This window comes from Lotus japonicus, chromosome 2, assembly GCF_012489685.1.
Source record: "Lotus japonicus ecotype B-129 chromosome 2, LjGifu_v1.2".
Classification (NCBI taxonomy): Eukaryota; Viridiplantae; Streptophyta; class Magnoliopsida; order Fabales; family Fabaceae; genus Lotus; species Lotus japonicus.
In genome coordinates, this window is record NC_080042.1 from 69717651 (window position 1) to 69740672 (window position 23022).

General features: G+C 32.9%; 2 protein-coding genes across 2 annotated transcripts; both read right to left on the reverse strand.

Annotated features, from left to right (window-relative positions):
- Positions 1–1890: 1890 nt before the first annotated feature.
- Positions 1891–9988, reverse strand: LOC130736945 (uncharacterized). Its single transcript, XM_057588721.1, has 14 exons — positions 9923–9988; positions 9050–9601; positions 8746–8960; positions 7976–8031; positions 7805–7894; positions 7309–7428; positions 7103–7186; positions 6889–7014; positions 6596–6811; positions 6069–6507; positions 5044–5969; positions 3890–4969; positions 3637–3774; positions 1891–3557 (listed from the first exon to the last, which is right to left on the reverse strand). The coding sequence occupies exons 1-14, from the start codon at positions 9986–9988 to the stop codon at positions 1891–1893; spliced, it is 5775 nt and encodes a 1924-aa protein (XP_057444704.1).
- Positions 9989–13534: 3546 nt separating this feature from the next.
- On the reverse strand, positions 13535–16449 carry LOC130739143 (replication factor A protein 1-like). The gene is made up of 10 exons (XM_057591380.1): positions 15974–16449; positions 15597–15864; positions 15413–15509; positions 15128–15334; positions 14917–15049; positions 14666–14820; positions 14466–14586; positions 14192–14386; positions 14030–14113; positions 13535–13940 (listed from the first exon to the last, which is right to left on the reverse strand). The coding sequence occupies exons 1-10, from the start codon at positions 16121–16123 to the stop codon at positions 13710–13712; spliced, it is 1641 nt and encodes a 546-aa protein (XP_057447363.1). The 5' UTR covers positions 16124–16449; the 3' UTR covers positions 13535–13709.
- Positions 16450–23022: the final 6573 nt, after the last annotated feature.

A 23022-nucleotide genomic window follows, 5' to 3' on the forward strand; every position in this document is an offset into this window, starting at 1 on the left:
ATATTATTGATCAGAAAATCTGGGCCATTCATTCACTTGTGAACACAGTTCATCGTTCATTTCACTACATGAAAACAATACCACTTCAGCAAAACCTAGAAATCCTATTAGGTCTGATCATGTATTAATACATCAATAATGGCTTCTTTCTCACAGGTAAAAAAAAGGTCAATGTATCTCCTTCCTTTAATCCATGTGTTCTGCAAAAGGTTCTCCAACCCTTACCAAATCTCGCATAATGTGCGTCGTGGAACACCAAGAATCTTGCATTGAACTTCTTTGCCAGTTGGCCCTCTCAATAGCCAGTTGTAAACTTCACCTTGTCGTAGATATTCATAAACATGTGCAGGCAAATTCTGCAAGCATCATTACAACCTATTAGGAACCTTAATTAGCATGTTAAAAAGCTTAAGCAAATTAGTTTTACTATACCAGCTGACTTGAAGATACTTGATTTGGTGATAGCCTGGAGGCGAAAAAACAGGGATACACAATCCATTCTGGGTCCCTACTATTTTGGATCCGGGTGGATTCAGCCTGGCTTGAAATTGCAACATCAACAGTAGGGTGGGGGGGTTAAAACTGGAGGTGGAGGTGGGGGAAGGTAACATACTTCCTCAATACTTTCATTGTATATAAACAAATCAAAGTTGGAAAATCCCTGGAATTTGAGAAGCAACCAGTTCAACCCTTCCAAAGAATAATACTTCCGTATCTCCGGCAGACCTTTAAACAAATAGGGCTTTCCAGCATTTTTATCATATGAAACAAAATGAACCTTTCCAAAGGGATCAATCAACTTCCACTGGTTGAGTTAGTTCATGATCAAATTCGTTAGCAAATTGTGGTGAAACTAAGGCTACTTCCTGCACATTCAAATTAAGTCAAAAAAATATACACACATACACTAATAAGCAAAATCTATATGATGAGCTTTATCACCTGGCCAGGTAATGTGAAAATGGCAATGGAGTCCCTACAACAAAGAAGATCATCTTCAAAATTCAGCTCCATCTACACAGTTGATTTTGGATATGTGGAATGAACTCACTGCACTCCGGTGTGTATACAAAGGATTATAAGTAGTTGCTACAATGGGTGTCTATGATATGCTGGCACAGTTGAATATTGGAGTCAAAGTTAAAAAAAACATGCATACCTTTTTGCAGAGCCTCAAGCAGAACTTAAGTTATTTCCAATTAGCCATCAAACCGTTTTACTACCAATTCTACTTTTGGGTGGCTGAAATAATTAGTAACGTTGTGTCAGAGTTGGGAATTCGTAAAAACGGGGTTGCCCTTATTGCAGCATTTATATTTGACTGTGTAATGTTTGAAAAAATATACTGACAAAGAAAGGAAACAGGTTTATTGATTATACCATATATCATGAATTAATTGACCTTCTTTGATTTGGTGGCCTTTCTTAAGCATGAATTATTACCTGAGCCTCTCAGTCGGTGAAAGGTGTTTATCAAAAAGACTTGGAAATACTGATTTTATTTGGCATCACTACATGGGCAGTATATTAGGATATAGATTGCAACCTGAAGCATCTTGACATAAGTTTTTTCAACTAATAGTAGTAGATACAATATGTCTGGCATTAGATAACAGATTAGAGTATTTGGCTTATTACAGAATATAGATGGAAAACTAAAATAGTTAATGTACTGGATCAATGGGAAGTGGACAACATGGAACTGCCACAAAATTACACATATGATTTTAAGAGAGCCCCCCAAACTGTTTTGACCACGTAATTGTCTGCAAAAACATGACAAACATATATAAAAAAGATATTGAAATGATATCCTTACAACAATGTTATAATTTAATACATATAAGAGTAAGATTTAAAAACTTACAGTATTTCATATATGATGGTTCTTCAAACGTTTTGAAAAACTTCATTGTATACCACATTTTTGGTGACCTTTGAGATTAATCCATCTTCATCTAACAATAAAATTTTGAGACCTTTTCTGGACTTTACTCTTGATAAGGCAACATATAACTGTCCATGAGTAAATACTGGCTTAGGCAAATACAAACCGACATGAGAAAGCGTCTGACCTTGACTTTTATTAATCGTCATTGCAAAACATAAAGCAATGGGAAACTGTCTCCTGACAAATTTAAATGGTAAACCAGAGTCTGTAGGTACTAAATCCATTCTTGATATAAGAACCTTCTCACCTAACTGCTTCCCTGATACTACATTGGCAACAATAACATTTTTTCCCATATCTTTAACAATCATTCTAGTACCATTACAAAGTCCACCTGCTTGGTCAATGTTGCGCAACAACATAATAGGGACACCCACTTTCAAACTCAATTTGTGATTTGGTATACCGGAACATTGAATATTATTGAGGAACTCAGTTGTGAACCATTCTGCTTCGACCTCTGAGTCTTCATCTGACCTGCAAGTTGTATCACAACTCAAATATTCTTTAATCTCACCTGGAATTTTACCTAGCATTTCAGTATTAATAATTTCTACACTTTCTAATGTAGGAGCCAAAATAGCCCTATCTTCAAAGAATTTGTAATTCTTTTCATTCAAATTTTGCAGCATTTGAGGGTAAGCAAAGTCAATCAAACTTTGAATTGGATTATCAGAGTCAAGAATAAGAAGATCATCTGGAATCTGAATTGTAGAATCTTCTGCATCAATTGTATTCACCTTTCCGTCACCAATGTCTAATAGCCAGTCAGCAAACCTTTTAATTTCAATCTTTTCATCATGACATTTTGAGCTAATAAGCCTCATGTTTTTGGTAAGTTTTAGCACATGACATTGCTTCCAAAGATAAGACGAATTGATTGTGGCACTAACAATTTCAGAACGACTTCCTTTCTGAATAACTGGCAAAATTTGCCTAAAATCTCCACCCAAAACCACCACTTTACCCCCAAAAGGCATGCCACTATCAACACTTTGATGCGACTTCATTATATCATTTAAAGTCCGGTCCAATGCTTCAAAACACCATTTATTGAGCATGGGTGCTTCATCCCATATGATCAAACTTGTTTTTTGTAACAACTCTGCCTTTAAAGAACCTTGTGATACATTGCAAGTTGAACTCTCTTTTATAGAAATTGGAATAGAAAACCTAGAATGTGCAGTTCTGCCACCAGGTAAAAGCAAAGAAGCAATACCACTTGAAGCAACATTTAATACAATCAACCCTTGTGCCCTAACAGCAGCTGATAATGTATTCCACAAATAGGTCTTACCAGTACCTCCAAAACCATATAAGAAAAAGAGACCTCCAGCTCTATTCATAACTGCATCCATTATGGATTTGTATATCTTATGTTGTTCAGCAGTTAATGAATTGAGTAATGATTTGTGCAAATCTTCCATTTCAGCTTTATCATAATTCAATTCATCCGCTACAAATTTGTTCTCAAATTGGGAGTCATCAAATAAGTGTGGAAATGGTAAGCATGGATAATCTTTTAAAGATCTTCCATTCATATGCAGTAGTTTCTCCAATTCTATTAAACAAAGATTCTTTAAATCATCATCATTTATATGAAGATCTACACCAAAAAAAACCCCAATAATTATCTCATGCAAATATATACATTAACATAATTTCGATAAAAAAAATTTCCAAACCTGAATTGCGCAGCTTTTTCCTCCTTTCATAAACTATACTGTCAGACAAAATTCTCCAAGACTTTTCCCACACAAATTCAGGTTTGCTCATTGTGTTTGTTGTAAGCAACATTACAAAGAACTTTCGCAGCTGGGTACCTACAAAAATATATATGGTAATTAGATAATACTATCATGAACAACAGAGGAAGTTGATATAAATTTCGTGCTGTATTTTATGACAAATAAAAGACATTAATTGGATGTTACACACCTGATGCTAATTCATTTGCTTCCGTAATTGCATCTAAGAATTCCTTATCATCAGCTAATAATCCTAAGGCGTAACATGCGTCACGAAATGTAGGATATTCAACATCATCCACAGTGCGAATGCTCTCCCAACTTGTGCAACCTTTCTGTAGAGTCAATAAAATTCTCAAGTAATAAAGTTCACCAACTCCATGAGGAATATATTGGAGTCTTCCAATAGATGTCCCTTTCTTCCTTGGATGCCATGAATGAGTGTCTTCATCATATACAAAATGGGATGGGAACTCTGCATATGTAAACGCTTTTCCTTCACCATACTTACAATTGGCTTTCATCCAAGCTATAAACATAGTGTCTTTTTCAGTAGCCTTGTCTACCACGCGCTTTAAATCATCATGATCTTTAAAACAAACACTTTGTTTATTTGGAAGATGAAATGTCACTTTTTTAACCGAAGGCCATTTGACATGAATAAATAATTTCAATGTCCTCCAAACTGCTTCACACGGAGTAAGGTATCTACAATCATAATATTGTTTAATTTCATCTTTGACCTCAGTCTCCGTGCAATCTTTGTTCTGATTGGATATCTCAACATTTACTCTATCCGGCCCTTTGCTAACATATTTGAAGAGATATTTGATTGCATTTGACTTGTTGCAATATTCAACATTGATATGACCATTGTATAACATGAGTAATTGAGGATTATAAGGGACAACAAAACTATTATCCATGCGAATACCTTTCTTGTCCACATAAACTCCAGTGTCTCTTCTTTTATAAACAGGATAACCATCATCATCAATTATAGTGCTTTCTTGGAATTTTTTCGGAAAAAATTTACTGCACTTTCCATCTGTCATGCAAGGAGATTTGTAATGTCCCGAACCACAAGGCCCATGCAACATGTAAGTAGACACAACGTTGTTTAATTTAGGATATAATATTGGGTCAGGAATCTCAGCAGAAATGCATTTATCAATGTCAGAAGTTGTTACTAATTTGTTCTCTTTAGAAAGCCATAACAAAATATGAGCATGGGGTAATCCTCTTTTTTGGAATTCAATTGTATACATACCTGGAAAAAAAACATACAAATAACTATATATACAATAAGTTATAATTTGAAAACAGTAAATAAATGGAACATACCTGCATCCAAAGGTCCGAAGATGATGCCACTCTTCAAGGTTGCTATTAAATGGTCAAGTTTGATTTTAAACACTCGACAACAAACATCAGGACGTTCGTCAGCACGAACATTTCGTGGTCGCACAAATCTATCAATTTCTTTCCATGCAGAATTGCAGGTGACAGTAATGAAAAGGTCAGGATAACCATAACGCTTGCATATAGCCATTGCATCCTGACAACAATCAAACATATAGCGTTTTCCACCAATAAAGGATGCTGGGAGCACAATACGCGTCCCTAAAAAACTTGGATCAGTTTCTCCTCTAGACATTGCTTCTTCAAGGCCATTGAGAAAATCTGCTCGAATCAGTTTTTGATTATTTCTAATAAATGAAAGCCTTTGTGATTCAATCATAGTAAAGCAATCAACCACAAATTGTTGAAAAAGCCTTCTGCATAAAACCACATTCCCATACTCATTATTCCTTTCTTGAATTCTGAATGTTATGAATTCTCTCAATGTGACGCGAGGTTTCAAGCGAGAGCTAGTAGTAGCAGAAATACCAGATAAAGGAATATCTTCTTGCCAACCATCTTCGCCATAAGGAAATATCAAAGGATATTGTAAAGGAATAAACGAAGTATGAGTTTCGTGAATCCTAGAAAGGACACCATCTTTTTTGACAATAATATCACGACCAACTTCAACTGTATCAAAATCTCCTACAATAAGTGCTGCAATCTCGTCAGACGTAGGAAGGTTATATGTTCGGGGGTCCTTACCTCGCTTCCGAAAAAGTCTCAAAGCAAATGACGAAGATTCTTTCTCATTGATATAATCTCGCACTTTGCGAAATGATTTTGCTAAAACATTGTTCTCATCAATCATTTGCTTTAAATCCTCAACTAATGATATATCCAAATTCTCCGCTGTGTTCATTGAGCTGCACATGGGCCAAAACACTTGTTAAATTTCATGCCAACATATTACATGTAAAAATGATAAAAAAAGATAAATTACTATATAGAATATAAAAACTTACTTAAACGGCTTCATTCTATTGGAATTTTCATTCTGTGTGTCATAGATATAAAGTTGGGCAAATTTTGGTGATTGACCGGCTTGAGGTAATAGAGTACCAATTCTGTGATAATTTTGGCCACTCAACACAAATTGAGGGGGGCCTCCACCATTGTTCAAAGAGGATTCAACCTTCCCACCAATTGAAGTAAAGGCGAACATACTATTATATGCTCTAATATTATCCTTAAAGTGTTTTGATCGGGAATCTATACCATGAAGCAAATTATACAACAACAGTGGCGGCTTAGATATAAATGGTAAGACCACCTTTCCTTTCATACAACACCGATAGAATTCGGGATTATTAGACTGCTTACTTTTGTCTATTCGTTCTTCATACCACATCTGAGCATGGCAAATTCTGCACAGAAAAGATGCATCTCCAAGGTCTACCTCGTCTGTAAACACACAAATGAAACGTTACATTACAGCTCGGTTGAACTTACGCATGGAACCTCTATTAGATAACAAAAACTAAACAATTACCTATTAACTCAGCATCGTCGTATATGTTTGGAACATTAAGTGGAGAATTAGCAGCTGCATTGAACTCAGAAACCAGTTTCCGACACAGAGATACACCTTCCCCAGGCTTAGTCTTAACAACAGAACTCTTTGAGGAACTTGCTCTAGACTGTGCTATATTCGGTCTTTTACCAATATTTCTTTTCTTGACCTTCAGTCTGGGGGAATCACGTGTTCCTACTTAACAACATTTACACATGTTATTAACTATGAAAAGAAAATAAATTAATCATTAGCAATTCGGGACGACATACCTGTGTTGGAATCACGTTGTGGAAAATTTTCTTTGTCCATGACCAAGCAGCTTCTTTTGATTTTGACATGTTGTATTCTCCTTAACCTTGCAGCTGCACTCTGCTGGGTTATAATAATGTCTTCAGCTGCACATATTGAACATAAAATCATTTCAAAATATAACATTTATTGTCAATCATCAATCATTTAAATCATAGTAAAATGATTAGATACCAGTTTTTAGGGAACCATTGGAGTGGACATCTTGCAAAATCGAAATGTGAGTCAAATTGGAAGAAGATGTTGAATGAAACCCGCCTGAATCAAACACGGATTTCTGTGAATAATACACAATACTTCCAATTCAACCTCAAGGATATAACACGAAATTCAGATCTTACAAAATGTGCTTTTTGTATATCCCTCGTTAGGAGTGGCACCTGGAATGTTGATTGCTCTATCCAAACGCATCCCACTGGATCTTCCATCATTTGGAACTGACATGATATTTGTTATATTTGATAACAATGGACTGCAACTCATCTTCCTAGACTTTGAACCTGTTTCATTGAAATTAAGAGCATTATATAAATTAGTAGACACAGGATAGGAAATGACCAAAATTTTAGCCATTTCACTTAACACTAAAGTGGAAATCACAAATTAGAATTTATAGCATAATAAAAAGTGCATAACAACTGCAATGCTTGCCTTGCCCAGTGCTCCCACAATTTTCATTGTGAAAAATTTCTACAGAACTTCTTTTACGATCCATTATTTGCTTCCTGATACTTCTGGATGCTTTGCATAATAATGCTGCTAAATTTAGACCATTAAACTACTTGGCATGTACAAAAGTGTCTTCGTTAAACGAAAAATGGTACTAATATTAAGATGAATTCAAAGGAAGCTTATATAGCAATATGACCAAATTACCTTGGACCTTATCTTCGCCAGGCGTGTCCCTATGCACAGATGAAGAGTCCATAACAAAACTTTCCTGATTGTGCCCAGGTGAAGAATCCCCTTATAGTAATACCAGGGTATGTTGATACAATAGCCAAGAGCAAACTCCTGATGAAAATACATACACTAAACTACAATTACTATCTCCAAATTCAGAAAGTTCAGCAACAGGTGGTATGGAAAATTCATGATTCAACCTTGAAGGTCAAATATGAGTTTGTGGTTTAGATATTTATATCCATTGCCACCAATAAGTGAAACACATGATACCAAATACCACAATAGCATAGGCGAGAATATCACATCAATTGGATTTGAATAATGAAATATAAAAGCCTTTATTAAAGTGGTTTGGTAAATTACATAAAAAAAAATGTGAATGGAAGTCAACATCAAAAGTAACTCGAAATGGGCCTTTGATAGCTTAATAAAGACAAAAACTTACACTTAAGATTTAAATATACTACATAAGATTATTTAGGAGCCATTACTCTTTAAATAAAATCTGATATAAATGCTACCCCTTATATACACTGTCTTGAAGTGATGTTCTCTTTGCCATGTAAAGATACTTTTCTACTCCAAAACAACCATTTGCATGGTTTTAAGAAGAGAGTGAAATCACTTTTTCATAACACAACTTGACATTAATATTAATAATATTTTACAAACATATCTTGATTGGTAAACATAGATGACATATTCATATCGTGAAACAAACGTAGACATAAACCACTAAACAACACAACATCCTAATTCCTACAATTAGGCCAACCTAAGCCTTTCTTGAAATGTCCACACTGGACCAGATCTGGCATTAAAAACCATGCAAATAAGCAACCCAAATCCCCCTAAAAGCGTGTACAATGGCCAACAACAATCTCTACTTGAAAATCTCCACATCAATCAACCTGGATACACCATCAGTGAAGTGCATTGACATCTTCTGACCATGCTGAATGTCATGAAGTTTACAAAATTTTCTCCAACCCTTTCCAAGTTTAGTGTAGGTTTTATCTGGCCTGAAAAGGATGTTGATGTCCTTCTTAATTCCAGTTGGTCCTCTTATGACCCAGGGCTGACGTCCGTTTTGGCGAACATATTCAGCCACCTTTCGAGGTAAGTTCTAGAAAAAAAAATGAAAAAACATCATATACTTAAGGGGAAACGAATGGTATCAATAAGCCTTAGTTTTACAATTTAAATCAAACTTACATACTGACTTCCGTACGCACGGTACGGGATCAGAGTCGTGTTGAGGTGCATGCGATACTGAGGTGGCCCTTCATTTGCTTGCACAGTTGTTCCTCCCAGGTGAGCCACCATTTCAAGCTCTTGCTCGGCCTCAACAGAAATATCAGTGCTAGAGGGTGGTGGAGCATATGGCACAAGGGCTAAAGCTTCTGACAAAGCATCTTCTTCAGAGCGGTCTATCCGGACGCTCTCGACTTCATCTTCTTCCCCCCTGACAGACCCAGAACCTTCTACAGGTGCTCGAAAGGGATCATAGCTAATCTCATTGTCCAATAAGTCAAAAATCCTCATGTGGAAATGAGATGCAGCAACCATTTGGAGGACACACCAATGTGTCTCATCCAAGCCATAGAATGAAACAACTGCACCCCAACCTTGAAGGAGAGTTGGTGTTGTAAAATCCATATTAAAGTCCACAATGTAAAGCCTCTGCAAAGGGTCTTCAATCAACCATTTGGCCCCAAGAACATTAGCCCAGTTAAGCACGAATTGTTGGTCAATCACAGCAATTTCCTAGATGCAAAAAATAACCAGAGTAAATAAATTAAAATGAAGCGTTATAATAGTTTAAGAACATGTGTTTCCCAGTAAATGCAAGGAAGCATAACGTGCAAAAGGAAACTATCATGAAGCGTTAGAATAATCAATATTTAGTATGTTCCTTAGGCACTATCATGAACCAAGCAGGTCTGGGTTAAGTCTTGAACCAAGGTTTACCAAATAAATGTCAACGTTTCAATAACAGTTATATCATGGTTTGTTTACCAAATCCATACTGAAAAAAAAAAAGACCCAAAAAAATGTGTTTTGAGGTCTAAAGTGGAAATAGCATACTTCATTCTTGCGCGGTATGATACAAAGGGTACCCATGTAACCACCAAATGGAACAAAGTGAACCATGACTTGTGTGAAGATTTGAAGCACAGATTGAAAAGTAAGACCAAAAACAGCTTAATGATGCATGAAGTTAAAGTCCCTGGAAGTACCTATTTATAGGATGGTGGGCAAGTGAGGCAAAGTTTTTCCCACCAAAACGAACATAGATATCTTTAATGACTAAATCATAAGTTTTTTATAAAATAAATTATAAAGAAATTCTTATTTTGTAGATATATAATTATATAGTCTAAAAAAGATACTCATACATGCTTGGAGGATCGGATTAAGTTATTAACAATGAAGCTAACTTTTTTGAAAAAAACATATTTACATAATGATTTACTTGGAATTAATTTTGTTTCAGAGAAATATAATCATTCCACTTAAATATATGCGGCAGATATTTTTTGGGCATGTGCTATTGCTTGTGAAAAAAAGAACGTGTATAGTAAATATCAAAGATACAAAGAGTAAAGACATGAAACTAACATTCTTGCAACGTTAAATGCTCCTTTCATGTCAAACTTATCTGATACACCTGGCCAGCATTAGCAACTCTGTGAACTGATCCTAAAACATATTTTATGAGGACTATGTTCTACCCAAACCATTAAATATGTTAATCCTAAAAAATGTGATTAGATTACAAACTAAAGTAGTTTAGTGTTTGCACCGGAACCCAACCCTCTTCTGAATGTATTTATTACAGATTGTATATGCCATATACAAATTTGGAAAATAAGAATTTCAAATGAACAAATGTACAAAAGGTGAGGTTTTATCGAGATGGCAACACCTGTACATGAGCAAACTACTACTATGTCCTGTCAACAGAATAATCCCAGATTTGGGTGCTCAAGATACAGGGGTAGAGATCAAGTTGTTTGCACAAAAAAAGATCTTTCTTATGTTGATCAACAGTAGCATAGCAGAGGTATAATTACAGCCAGATCTCACCACATGAGCAAACTACTACTATGTCCTTCCAAACCGCTTGAGCCCCGTAATTTATTAAATGCTTCCTTCTACAAATAACCTTTCTATTACTTGCACCATTCTTTTAGTCTTTGCCATGATGATTATGATTAAGGCCGAATGTGATGTGAAACTTATATATTTAAGAGACCATGAGGTAGACAACCACCCACATTTATTGCGCCTGAACTACAGTTAGTGAAATTGAGAGTTTGTAATAATATGCTATCCTATTAGCGGTCCTTTAATTAAAAAAAATACACTAAGCCCTTCCATTTTACATGCGTCCTACATCCAAAATAAGAAAAGTCACTGTGCCCTTATATTACATGCTAACGTGAACTCTTGGTTCAGTTTAACATCATCACCAAATGCCAAGGTGGAAAACTCTCAGTATTTGAGCTTCCATTTAATTACTTGTTCTGAGTAATTTATAAATATAACAACAGATGTAGACATGTAGTCAAGTAGTCCATTAACAAAGTTGTACAACTAATTAAGTTCACTAAGGTCTCGTTTGGAAAAACAGCTTAATCAAGCACTTATGGTCATAAGCGCTTATGACTCATAAGCAAATTTTAAAAATCTATTGAAATAAATTAAACTTAAGCTATATATAAGCATAAGCTGTTTTTCGTAAGCTATCCTGAATAGCTTATGAAAATAACCTGAAAATAGCTTATGACAGCTCATAAGCTGTTTGCATAAGCCCTCCCAGACACGGGCATAAGAGCTTATGTTGTCAGCTAAACTCAAATAATCTCTACCAAACTGGGCTAAAGTTGGAGTCTATAGAGTTAGTGTGTGTTTGGATTTAAGTTTGCAAAATATAGTTTGAGTGAAAGTGAGTTTGCAAAATAGAGTTTGAATGAAAGTGAGTGGATTGTAAAGTGACTTATGTTTGGATGTTTTGATTTTAAAAGTCCATTTGATAAATGAAACTTGATTGGGTAATAGTAATTAAAAGCACTTATAAAATGTGTAATTACAAAAAAGGATATGAGTCAATGGAGTTAATATCACTTATATTGATTCTTTTCCTTTTTTTTTATATCTCCTCTATAGTAATAATATATTTTTAAACTCTTCCCAGTAATAAAATCTGTTTAGGTTCATGTCTTGACTCATTGTATCTCCTTCAAAGTAATAATATTTTTTAAAAAGAAAATAAAATGCATTTTAGTAGTTGAAATTTGTAAACTTTAGATTAATCAATTAATTAAGTCTTAAGTATAGTAGAACCAAAATACTTGTCACGTTTAGTGTTGGAGGTTAAAATAAATTATAAAACATATGAAAATATAAGGATAATGATACATGTTAATAGTTATAAGTTGTAAGTGTATTAAAACAATGCATGCGGTGATGATAGTGGGGCAATAATGTCACATATAAAGACACGTCAAATTTTTAAATATAGTATTAGAATTGCAACCAACTTTCATTCAATTGAAAATGGATGCTTTTTTGTCGTTGATAAAACTGGGTTTTAGGAACATAACTTGGTTGAGACAACTGAGATAAAAGTTAGCCATACAAAAGGGCACTGCGTTTTGTGCAGTCTGGAAGCACATTAAGAGGGGTAACCAGTAATATCTAGTATAACCATAGGAATTGGACACACAATGCTCCCTCTATTTGCAAATTAGTCCATCAAAAGTCTTACAATTTTGCATACTCTTTGGAGACATCATGAAATGAATTTTTAAGGACTATAATGCAATTCTAATTTGTGGACAGGGTGAATTGAAAATGTGTTTAACAATCCACAGCAACTAAAAGTATTATTTTGCCCACACAAAATTCATTATTATCTTGTCTAGTATAGATGAGTACATGTAGTATCTAGTATATCCATAGCAATTGGACACACAATGCTCCCTCTATTTGCAAATTAGTCCATCAAAAGTTTTACAATTTTGCAAACTCTTTGGAGACATCATGAAATGAAGTTTTAAGGACTATAATGCAATTCCAGTTTGTGGACATGATCAGTTGAAAATGTGTTTAACAATCCACAGCAACTAAAAGTGTTATTTTGCCCACACAAAAATCATGATTATCTTGTATAGTATAGATGAGTACATGTAATATCAGGATGCCACTAAGTTTCATCCAGCCTAACTAAGAACAACAAAATAATCCACTGCAAGGTTCAAGCAGGAAAACTCAGTTTTCACTTGAAAAACACAACCCTTTATATACCATACCCTTGATTCAAGAGTATCTAAGTTTATAGTATAAATAATAGGCCACAGCAAGGTTCACTTGGATGGTATTAGTAGATGCTTGATTCTACTGCATACATCTCAATTTTTAATAAACCATACACTTGATTCATGGGATCCTAAATTTTTCTTAAACAACAAAACCCATTACAGTTAAGTGTGAAATGGTTTGATTACGTTCCAAGTATGATCTACATGGATTTTAAGTGTGGAATGGATATAGTGGTGTATGTAAGTACTTACATAATTGTCATCAAAATAAATTAAAGTAACATAAATCAACCATGTCCACTACAAAAGTACCTAATTGACGACGCAAAATACTACTTTCATATTTATATTGATGACCATGTCCATGGGAACTGGTATTTCTTGGAACAAACAACAGCAATTGAAATAGCAGACTGGAATTTAAAAACATAACATAGATAATAAGGTGAAAAAAGACACTGCAACCACATGTTGCTTCTTAACAACTTAAAATTACACCAAATACATTTAAAACAACTGCATCGTCAATATGATAGGTCTCAATTCTTCTACTTCCTCATCTTTGGAAACACCTTCTTCTTCCTGCCCGTCAAAACCAACACACCATCGTTCTCAGGTGAAGGACTCCTCTTAGGACTGATGATGTCTTGAGTATTTCCAGCTAGATCAATCGCTGGAGATTCCAATGACATAGCAGGTTGATTCGCAGGACCTTCCAAAGATTCTTCAGTTTGGGTGGCTTTCTCATTGGACACAACAGCAAAGTCTTCCAACAAATCCTGCAAAAATATCAATTAATACTTAATTATAACCTTGTCTATATAATGTGGTAAAGAAGGAACAATAACATACTTCTAAAAATATAAACCTTCGCTAATTCCTCATGCTTCACAGCTTCTGGATTCAGAGTAGACTGAGGGGTGAGCAGCAAACGACTTGAAGAGGCACCAACCTTTATCCCGTATTCATTAAGATCAGGACCAGCATTAGGTAAATAAACATAACAAAAATAAGGTAGAGAAACACCTACACTGTTATCTAACTGCAATGTTTTGAACTGCTCAATAATCGATTGATCAGTGCAGACACGCTTTACACGATATGAAGTCTCAAATCTGGACCTGTCAAACCTCTGACCTTGGAAATTTTTAACCTCAATCTTGAAAAGAGCAGATCTCCCAACAAAGCTAGTTAATTCAACAGGAATCCCCATCCCATTATCATTCTGAAAGTTATATACAACCAATAAAAATTTTAACTTGGCCACAGGTTGTTCGTTAAAAAAATATAATGTTGAAACATACCTTGTCACAAGCATCAACCATTTCAGAGCAAGTTTTCCCAACCAGTGCAGTGGCTTCTTTATCAAAGAGGATAAAGTTTGCACTGCCAGAATTATCTTCCACCCTGACTTGAAGACGATACCTAAACCAAATGAAATATACCATTACTATCTAACCACCCAACGTTACCATGAGAACATTTAAAATGAAGTCAACCAAACCTAGGATAGACGGCCAGCACGTGACGGTTACATCCCTCACAGAAAAACATCCTTTCATCAGCATACACCTTGCGGCTACATCTACAGGCAGTGTACCACCAATCAACACCTTCTTCAAGAGGAAGAATGGTACCATACACAACACAGACACAATCCTACACAAACAAATAATATTATCATCAAAAGTCTGGCATATAACGCAAGAGTTATCAACATTTCTCATTTGATAACAATGAGATGCAATCTCAAACCTTCTTGATTTCCCTCAAATCAGCAATAGACTTGCTAATTGTCAGAACCAGGAAATCATCCTCGCCAGAAACGGTTTTGGAATCAGACAATTGGCTAACAGAGTGCGATGCACTTTCATTGGCTTCCAAAAAACTGCAAGGAACATTGGGCAGACAATCAAGTACACAATTTCAATGACTAAAATTTAAAGTCCAAAACATAGACGCATACCTGGTTTTCAAAACATCAGCCATTGGTAGATCTGGGTCAAACAGAATTTTAGTAGTCCCATGAACATTTTGAAGGCTGTTGTGCCCCTGAAAGGATTTGACTTTAGCAAACTGTATGATCACGACAGGGTTGTTGAGTTCACCACCGCCAAGAAAATTAGCAAGCTCATCAACATAAGCTCCGAATAGGGCGCACTCAACCCTGACCCTGGAAGTAAATGTGAATGACTACATTATAGGTTCAAACGATGAAAATCAAATAATCCAAAAACTTAAGGGAAATTACCCTGCAGAATCAATCTCAATCACATTCATCTTTGATTTCTTCCCATTAGTAACAATCTCCCTCTCAACTCCAACGCCGGTTAGAATGCCAATCACATCTGCAAAACATAACCATATGGAATACGAAATTGTTAAAGGGGTGGAACACATAATTGTCATAGGCAGATAAAAGTCTAAAATGATACCAATTAGGAAAGAGGAATCATAGGTAGGAGCTAAAAGGTCAGCTAGAGGAACAAAGCTGTAGGGGAACGCATCAATAGGAAACTGGTCCATTGGGCGCACTTCAGTGTTATACATGAAACATATCTTGTAATTATGACGTGTAGTTTTATACTCCCCACTACTATCCACTAACACAAATGAGGACACACTGTAAACCTTCCCCTCAACCAGTAACTTCTCAAACTTGTACATCAGAGTCTTTTTAATACTGGCATGGATCTTGGTACCCTTCAAAGTAAAGAGGCATACAACCATTACCAACACGGAATATTTAATATTATTCTGGAAAATAAATGTATAACATAGACAAATAGACAAAACGATATCAAGCCAGTACCTTATCATCCATCAGGACAAGCTCAAGAGAAAGGGGCAACTTCGATGTGGCAAACCCTTGGCTGTACCAAATCCGGATCACCTTCACCATAATCCTCCAATGTTGCTTCCCAGAACGAAGCTCAGCAACATTATGGTAAACAGACTCCATCACAAATCACTCAGAAAGGAAGTAAAACGTACAGGGAATGGTAAGCAAATCAACGTTGGTGGGTGGGTGTGGTAGATACAATGGCCTTGTACTAAATTTATAGTTGGAAAAAAGTAGAAACCGGGAGAATCACAGAATTGGAGAATGTATTTTTTTTTTTTTTCAAATTTGAAAAGGGGGAGAAACACATGAATCACACAGAGGTAGGTAGCAGTGGGAAAATCATGGTATTTGAGAAGTATGGTGTTAAAACATCTGCTAAAGATTTTTTCCTTCAGAGGGCTGATAAGAACCCGGGGAACGGAGACACGTGGCAAACTTCTTAGAGAGCGACACGTCAAATTTTGTCCTGGTAAACGGCTTGTGCTTTGTATCTAGTATAGATGGTGTATATTAATTAATTAATTAATCAATATTATTGATCCAAATGAAATGAATCATTTGATTCGATCCAATCTGTTTCGAATATCCATTGTGAATTTTCATGATAAGAAGAAATCGTTCAATTTGTAAATTTTGAAAGCGTGACTCGTATAATTTAGTGGTTATGAAATGTTCGTTAATAAAATGGATCAGTGATTTAGTTGATGTAAATTAATTGAGCAATTAATTAAGTGATTCTCAAAGCATAATGATATCTTGACCAATGGATTTTATTCCTTAACGTAGAAACGATTAAGGAACAACAAAGTAGAAATGTCGGAAACGTTTAGGAAAATATATAAACGACTTAAGGAAATACATAAAGAGTTGAAGTACAAATATTTAAAAGTAAATGAAGTGTTGTGAAGTAAAAAATAAATTAAAGAAAAATTAGATATGTGCCAGAAATTTATAATTTGGTTGGTATTGTTGTTACAAATTATCATATACTAGAAATAATACCCGTGCGTTGCACGGGTTTATTTACACTATTTTTTTTAATATAGTATAAAAATTATTACAATGTAATTAAATTTCTTTTGTATTAGTATTAAATTAATTTTAAAAACTTTGGTTGTAATATATTTTATTGATTTGAGTTCTCTGTTTTTAGGTTTATTATTGTGGTTTCAATTGCAGAGGTGCTGATTTATCATATATCCGGTTGTAAACATTGATACTCAATTATTGTCCCCATATGTTATTCTATTTTTCAATCATAACTAATCTTTAAAAACCAATTTAATAATTTGAAAAATCCTTAAGTGAATTTAAAACATTTTAAATCAAGTAATAAGGTTTTAATATAAGTTATAATAACATATTTTTTTATACCTTTTTATCAACAGTAAAATAATTTTAACTTTTTATAATTTTAGTATCGTAAAATATTATTTAGTAAATTTAAATTTATTCAACTTTTGTTATAATTATTTTTCTCTGTTATGCTTCCTCAAGTTATTTTTACTTCTATATAATAGATCAAAAATCATATTAATTTTTTTAAAATAATACACATTTGATATAGTAATAATAATATCTTATAGAGACATTTTTTTTAATTTTCAACTATTTTTTCAATATTAATTATTAATAAATATTATTTTATAAGTAATAAGTTTTATTTATCATTTTTTTAAAATTTCTCAACTTATGATTAATAACTAATAAGATTTATAATAATTATTAACAATAATGTAAAGAATATAAACAAATTATTATTAACAATCTATTATTGTCATTAATGTAAGGTAGTCAATTTCAATTATTATTATTTTTTTAAAATTCACCTCAAGTTGTAATGAATAATTAAAATTTAAATAATTTAAATATTTCATTTTAAATAAGAGAAATTGAAAAGTTTTAAATTTTAATATTTACTTTTAAATATGAGAAATTGAAAAGTTTAACAATTAATAATTAATATAATGAATAATAAAGTAGATGTAGTTTTTATTTTAGTTTTCAATTTTTTTATTTAATGTTTTTAATTCAAAATAAATTTACTATTTTTTATGTGTTTAATGTTATTTTTTCAAGTCTGCTTTACATATGTATATAGATAGATAGATATATATATATATATAAATTTTTTTATTTTAAAAGTATTTTATCTAAATTAATTATTATAAAATATTATTTTGTTTTTAATTTTGATTTTTTTAAATTTTTTAAATGCAAAGCTCAAGTCAATTTTAAGTCTATGAATGTTGTTATTTAATATAAATAGTTGAATAGGTTTTTATAATACAAATTTTTTCAGTTTTTAATTTATTAAATTATTTATTTTTTAATGTATTTAATATAAAAGTATGTGAGCTTTTAGGTTTTTATAATACAATTTTTTTCAGTTTTTAATTTATTAAATTATTTATTTTTTAATGTATTTAATATAAAAATATGTGAGCTTTTATGATTTCATGCATTTATTGCATGCAAAAAACACAAGTGTGTTTTACATATATACTAGAGATTATACCCGTGCGTTGCACGGGTTTATTTATAATTTTTTAAAAATTATACATGATTATTATAGTTTTAATAAATATATAAATATTAAAATATTTTTAATTATAAAATATAATAAATTAAATAATAATGGAGGTGAGATATTTCATTAAATAGAATTAGAGTTCTTTAGATCTAAATAATTAATATTACTCAAATTTAATAATTGATTTTTTTAAAAAAGAAAACTTTATTGAAACACAATAAAAATGAGAACAACCTTCTCATTTAGATAATTGCATTGGGTCACAACATACCCATATCTGTTGTTCCCTACCACACCCTTGATTTGCCAAAAAGTTTGTCACAGTGTTTCCCTCACGCAATACATGCACCACACCAATACACTGAATTATAGACATCTGATGATCTATATGATTAAATACATGTTCCAATTTTCATGACCTCTTATCTCCCCTAGACATTCACCCAACCACTAAGGAGGAATCACTCTCAACCACCACATTTGAAAATTTAAATTGCTAGAAAAATAACAAAGCATGTAACACTATTTGAACCTTCGTCAAAAGCCCACAACTATTCAGTTCTTTTTACAAAGTATCTTGAAACATCCCCTTCTTGATCCCTCAAAACCCTGCCAATACCACTCACCATTGGTTCCCTTTCGACGCCCCATCCACATTACACTTCAAAAATAGTGGTTGGCGGTGACTCCCAATACATTGTACGTGGCATCTTTTGTTTTCGTGACCATTCTTTACGCTCAAAGCCTCTAGCAAACTGTTCCAAATCATATGGACAATCATTCTACTTCCCCTTAACCCACCAAAACACACAAACCAAGCAATAGTCTTATATATGTTCAAGAGAAATAACTTTGTTATTAAACACTCATGCATTTCTCTCTAGTAATTGATATTAAATAATTAGCCCTGAAGTAGTCTTAATATTTTATTCATTTAAAAATATAGAAATTCATTATGTGAATTTGAAATATATTCAAGTAATAAGTTTTTAATATCATAAATAAGTTATAGTGACATATTTTCTTACACTTTATATCCACAATGAAGTAATTTTAACTTTAATAATTATAATAAGAAATGATTTTTTAGTGTAAATAATTATTTATTAAATTTAAATTTATTGGACTTTGGTCATAGTTATTTTACTTTGTTATTCTTTCTCAATCATTTTTACTAATATATAATAGATCAAAAATTATATTTGAAATTTTTTTTCAACGAATACACACACATTATAGTTCATGGTAAATACCTATAGAATGCCACTTTTTATTTAAAGACTACTCTTTCTTAATTATTTTTAATAAATATTATTTTATTCTAATTAATTTTTAACTCTCAATATTTTTTGTATATCAAAATATTACTTAGTTTTATATTAATTTTTTCCCCTTCAATTTATGATTGATAATTAATATTCTAACATTTTTAATTACTATTGAATAAAATATTTTCTTATAAGTAACTAAAATTTATAATTAATAGTTAATACAATTAATACAAACATGAGTTTTTTATTATTTAAGAAATTTTCTATTTTTACTATTTAATATATAGTACTGCCATTTGATTTAATGTATTTTTTTTTATACTTGATATTTTTTTCCTGAAATAAAGAAATAATTTTATTGTTTAATATAGGTAGCAAAATAGTCTCTAGTTAATTTCTTTCAGTTTTCAATCTTTATATTTAATGTATTTAATAAAAAAATTATTACATAATTTAATTCAAAGGTTACATCATATTGGCATGTGTAAAGTCAAAAAACAAAAATATTGACATGTTTCAAAAGTTACATTATATTGAAAGTTGAATAGAAATTTAATTTGTTTAACTTTATTGTTTAATGCATTTAATACTTATAGCTCAAGTGAGCTTTACATATATAGATATAGATATATATATAAATAGATCCCATATTTATACGGTAAATTCTAACTAACCGCAACGGTTACAAAAGGTGAAACGTGAATATCATGTCCAAGTACCTCGATCTTAGTTGTTGGCTTTTTTTTCATAGAAACCTTGAAAAAAAAATTCATGTATCGATTGGCTCTACACTTAACAACATTCTTATTATTAAGGAGTTGATCCATTTTTTTGTTTCTACGCGTAGGAGACTTAGAATCTTAGGATCTGAATAATTATTATGAATATAATCGTTATTCTAAGTTTTTGTGGTGATACTTGCTAAAAAATCACATTATATGCAAAATTGTCTCTATCTGTTATCACTTCAACGACTACCAACTTAATAGGTTAAAGGTCCAGTCTCACTCAACTACACTAGGTTCTTAACAAATATTTTAATGCCAACATATTACCCACCAACATCCTATCTTTTTAGTCAGTTTGCAATAAATACTACTCCCTCCGGTCCTATTTATAAGCATGAAAGAGAAGAAAAATCTTGGTCCTTTTTATAAGAACCAAATGAAAGTTTGAGTTATATTAAATAATTTTTTCCAATGATACCCTTATTAATTCTAACTTGTAAAATGTGTCTCATTAATTATTCACTCTCTTTTCCACTTTCCAACACTAATAATAAAGGGTAATTTTGGAAGTTCATTTTAGTTTAAGACAAATTTAATGCATTTTATCTAGTTTAACTACATTTCTTAAACTATGTGAATTTTTTTTTGTTGCTTATAAATATGATCGGAGGGAGGGAGTAGGATGTAACGGTGCTTGCCTATTCCCGAGGAGAAATTAGTGTTCAAACTTCAAACATTCAAAACTGAAATCAGTTAGTTACTTATCACTTCAACTTATTCCTTTGAATCTCTTCAAAAATCTATCCATTTGTTGCTGAAGGTTTTTCTTGTATAGAGATTAACCTTTCATTCTACTGCATCTTTTGCTCATAAAACGCTTGCTTTCTCCTATCTCATCTTCATTATCTAAAATTGTGAAACCATTCTTACATCACCATGTCTAATGCAAGTGGTTCCCATTACTGTGTCCACACGTGCAATAACGATGAATCCTCAAATTCCACTTCCTCTTCTTCTTATCATGTTTCTTCCACCCCTCACCCCTATGGTTGTCAAAATCATGGGAGGAACTGGGAGAAATACTAGTCGTGGAGGAGAGAAAAAAACCATGTTGGGTTCATATACGCAAAACCCCACTAGGTTCTCTTTGATGCTGGAAAAAATCATTGCGCCTTGCGACATCCAACCTCCAATCACCTTTGATGTTTAAATGCTTTTTACAAGCTAGGCCTCCTTCGCAAAAGACTTTTGACATGTTTGTTTATTTAAAGACATGTTTTCCAACGTCATGAGTCAATCTCTGTCTAAGGACTCTAACTACATATACATCGCTTGGTGAATTCACCCACTTGCAAATTTTTCTGTTTTCGTCACCTTTAGTGATTGTATACTGATATACTGATTTCAAGAGCCATATGTGAGCTAATAAGGTATACTCTTCATAGCGTTATTCTTATAATTGTAAGTCCATAAGGCTTCAAGCAACATTTCATGCCACATTCCCAAGTTATCTTCAATATTCTTTTGCATCAAGTCCATGATAACCTTTTTTAGTCGCCTTAGCTTGTCTATTTGCTTGAGCTTACTAGGGCAAGGAATGCATTGAACTGATCCTTAACTGTTGAACAAATGACTACGCTTATTGATAATTATAAATTTTACGTCTTTTTCAAAATCATTTTCTAGGCACTTATCCGACTTGTGTGCTTTTATTACGCATCATTTTAATCCTCAATTGAGTAATTTAGTAATTATCTAGGTTTAGTGTAGGTTCTATGTAAATTTTTGTTCCGACAATCTTAAATAACAAAAGACAAGTACGAACAATGTAACACCTTGATTTTCATGGGTCACAATAGTTATCTTTAAGAAATAAATGAATATATTGTTGTTTGCTGGGTAAACATAAAATGCAAGTATATTTTCTTGTTTCCATAAGTGTTTTCAAAATGATGTCATGCATAACTCTCATTCGCCAACTAAACTACATCTGTCACATACACAAACATCCAACGACGAAAATAAGTCAATATACAATCATGACAAAAGGAGAAGTAGACTCGCCTATAAAATCCCATAGTCCTAATGACTTTGTAAGCCCGAAATACTTCTTGTGATTCCCACGCAGGAGGTGAATCACTCTCCAAAGTATTGGATCTTGTCCAGAGACTCTCCGTCGCTGGGTGGAGATGTCCGAGGAACATCCACGCATCTATTACACCTAGTCTAAACAAGTTAATTAAATATGTGGAACGTAGCTTTTTCTAGGTGTACTTTCAAATAGGCATTGCCTCTAAAAGTACCGATCTCGACAATCATGGTTTCCATTTTACTAACTGTTTATTGAATAAATTTATCCAGACTAGTCATATCTCTAACTATTTATGTTTGGATTGATGGAATATAATGGAACGGAACGCAATAAAACGCGACGGAACAGAATGGAGCGGAACACAATTACCACTCCATTGTTTGGGTAATGGA

What these genes read in the sequence shown, in the direction of transcription:
- LOC130739143 (XM_057591380.1), bottom strand. Translation starts at nt 16,123, where the DNA reads ATGGAGTCTGTTTACCATAATGTTGCTGAGCTTCGTTCTGGGAAGCAA. An exon ending in ATTGAGATTGATTCTGCAGG is followed by an intron (nt 15,335 to 15,412) that starts GTAATTTCCCTT and finishes ATTTACTTCCAG; the next exon opens with GGTCAGGGTTGAGTGCGCCC. An exon ending in GCTGATGTTTTGAAAACCAG is followed by an intron (nt 15,050 to 15,127) that starts GTATGCGTCTAT and finishes TGTTCCTTGCAG; the next exon opens with TTTTTTGGAAGCCAATGAAA.
- LOC130736945 (XM_057588721.1), bottom strand. Translation starts at nt 9,988, where the DNA reads ATGGTTCACTTTGTTCCATTTGGTGGTTACATGGGTACCCTTTGTATC. An exon ending in AATAGAATGAAGCCGTTTAA is followed by an intron (nt 5,970 to 6,068) that starts GTAAGTTTTTAT and finishes GCCCATGTGCAG; the next exon opens with CTCAATGAACACAGCGGAGA. An exon ending in AGCAAATGAATTAGCATCAG is followed by an intron (nt 3,775 to 3,889) that starts GTGTGTAACATC and finishes ATATTTTTGTAG; the next exon opens with GTACCCAGCTGCGAAAGTTC.